Source organism: Eriocheir sinensis, chromosome 49 (assembly GCF_024679095.1).
Source record: "Eriocheir sinensis breed Jianghai 21 chromosome 49, ASM2467909v1, whole genome shotgun sequence".
In the NCBI taxonomy this organism is placed as follows: Eukaryota; Metazoa; Arthropoda; class Malacostraca; order Decapoda; family Varunidae; genus Eriocheir; species Eriocheir sinensis.
This window is the reverse complement of record NC_066557.1, coordinates 11,033,468-11,035,967: the sequence shown is the minus strand read 5'-3', so window position 1 is coordinate 11,035,967 and position 2,500 is coordinate 11,033,468. Positions and strand designations below refer to the sequence as shown.

The 2,500-nt window shown below is 46.8% G+C and overlaps 1 protein-coding gene across 1 annotated transcript in view; it reads left to right on the top strand.

Annotated features, from left to right (window-relative positions):
• Positions 1-2,500, top strand: part of LOC126981908 (uncharacterized) — a 37,565-nt gene that overhangs the window by 18,005 nt on the left and 17,060 nt on the right. The window contains exon 5 of the mRNA XM_050833566.1: positions 1,095-1,230. Coding sequence (XP_050689523.1) covers positions 1,095-1,230 — 136 coding nt within the window. The remainder of the gene's footprint in view (positions 1-1,094; positions 1,231-2,500) is intronic.

Genomic DNA, 2,500 nt, shown 5'->3' with positions numbered 1-2,500 from the left:
TTCCTTCCCTCCGTTCTTCCCATCTTCTTTCCTTCCTTCTAGTCTATCTTTCCTTCCTTCCTTCTTCTTCTTCTTCTTCTTCTCCTCCTCCTTTTCCTTCTTTTCGCTTTTCATCTCCCTTGCCACCATCCTCTTCTCTCTCTCTCTCTCTCTCTCTCTCTCTCTCTCTCTCTCTCTCTCTCTCTCTCTCTCTCTCTCTCTCTCTCTCTCTCTTCCTTTCTTCATCATCCCTTATCAACCATTCCCCACTATCTTATTTTCCTTCCTATTCCTTCTCTACCTCTTCTTTTTTTTTCCTTCATCTTTCCTTCCTTCATCTCCTCTGTGACTCATCTCTCTCGTGGCCTTGGTAAGAAGTCGATGGGAGAGATCATGAAGGTAATATTAGAGAAGGTGTTTTAGAGAATAGTATGACCCTTCTACACTCCCCTCCCTCCTCTCCTTTCCTTCACGCCTTCCTTCCTTCGTTCCTTCTTTCCTTCATCTTTTATATCTTTCCTTCCATCCTTTCTTTCTTCTCCTTTTTCCTTAATTAAATATCACCCTACCACTAACACCTTCCCCCTCTTCTTCCTTCCTTTCCTTCTTTCCTTCCTTCCTTCCTTCTTTCCTTCATCTTTTATATCTTTCCTTCCATCCTTTCTTTCTTCTCCTTTTTCCTTAATTAAATATCACCCTACCACTAACACCTCCCCCCTCTTCTTCCTTCCTTTCCTTCTTTCCTTCCTTCCTTCCTTCGTTCCTTCTTTCCTTCATCTTTTATATCTTTCCTTCCATCCTTTCTTTCTTCTCCTTTTTCCTTAATTAAATATCACCCTACCGCTAACACCTCCCCCCTCTTCTTCCTTCCTTTCCTTCACTCCTTCCATCCTTCGTTCTTTCCTTCTTCTTTCCTCCTTGCTTTCCTTTCTTCCTTAATTCTCTTTTTCTCTTCCACTTTCCTCTTCCTTCTTTCTTCTCTCTCCCTCTTTGCTTTCCTTCCTTTTCTTCCTCTCACCACTCTCCCTCTTGTCTCCTTTTATCACCACTCTCTCCATCACCACCACCACCACCACCGCCGTCACTAACGCTCCCCTTCGTCGCCTCCTCTTCAGGGCGTGGGGTACAGTCTGTTGGCGGCCCAGGTGGTTGCGGGGCTGTACTGCTGCGTGCCTGTGGCCTGGCTGTTCGTCTTCTTCCGGGATAGCTTCATCACCCACAACAACATGTTCAGATGGGCGGACTGCAGACGTGAGTATGGAAGAGCGTGGCTGTGGAGGGTGTGTAAGGAAGGGGGTGTCTGTGTGAGGGGAGGGGGGTGGAAGGGAATGGAGGGGAGGGTGTGTAAACGTGTGTGGGGTGAGGGAAGGGGTGTGGGTGTGTAAGGGGAGGGATGTGGAAGGGGTGGAAGGGAATGGAGGGTGTTTGAAGGTGTGTGGGATATAGCGAAGGGGTGCGAGATCATGACTGTGTGAGGGGGTGCAAGGGTGTGTGTAAGGGGGGTGAAAGGGAATGGAAGGGAAGGTGTGTGGGGTATAGGGAAGGGATGCGGGAAGGGATTATGTGCGAGGGGGTGCAAGGGTGTGTGTGGGGGGGGTTGTAAGGGTGTGTGGGTGAGGGGTGTGGAAGGGAATGGAGGGGAGGATGTGTGAGAGTGTGTGGGGTAAGGAAAGGGGTGCGGGAAGGGATTATGTGCGAGGGGGTGCAAGGGTGTGTGGGGGGGAGGGGTAAGATGTGTGGAAGGGGGTGTAGGAATGTGAAGGATATAGGATAGGAAGTGGAGGGGTGGAGGGAAGTGGAAGGCTTGTAATTAAGGGTGGGGGAATAGTGGAAGGGTTAGTGGAAGTAATGTTAGGGTGTGTTTGGGTGTAGAAGGGTGTGGGAGGGTGTAGGGAAGTATTGAAGGGGTGAAAAAAGGGTGTCAGAATGTGTAGAAGGGAGTTAGGAATTGTAGAAAGGAGAAGAAGGGAGTGAGAAAGTGTAGAAGGGTGTGGAAGGGTGTAGGGAGGTGTGGAAAGGGGTGAAAAAGGGGTGTCAGAATGTGTAGAAAGGAGGAGAAGGGAGTGGGAAAGTGTAGAAGGGAAGTGTAGATGGGATGTGTCAAAATGTTCAAGAAGTAAATAGAGGGAGAAGAAAGAAAGGAAGAAGAGGGAAAAGAGTGGAAGAAAAGGGAGAAGGAGAAATACAAGAAGAAAATAAGGAGAAGAAGAAAGGAAGAGGAAAGAAAGAAGAAAAGAAGAGAAATACAAGAAGAAATAAGGAGAAGAAAGAAAGGAAGAAGAAGGAAAAGAAGGAAATAAAAGGGAGAAGGAGAAACACAAGAAGAAAATAGAAGGAAGAAAGAAAGGAAGAAAAGGGAGAAGGAGAAATACAAGAAGAAAATAAGGAGAAGGAAGAAAGGAAGAAGAGGGAAAAGAGTGGAAGAAAAGGGAGAAGGAGAAATACAAGAAGAAAATAGAAGGAAGAAAGAAAGGAAGAAAAGGGAGAAGGAGAAATACAAGAAGAAAATAGAAGGAGAAGA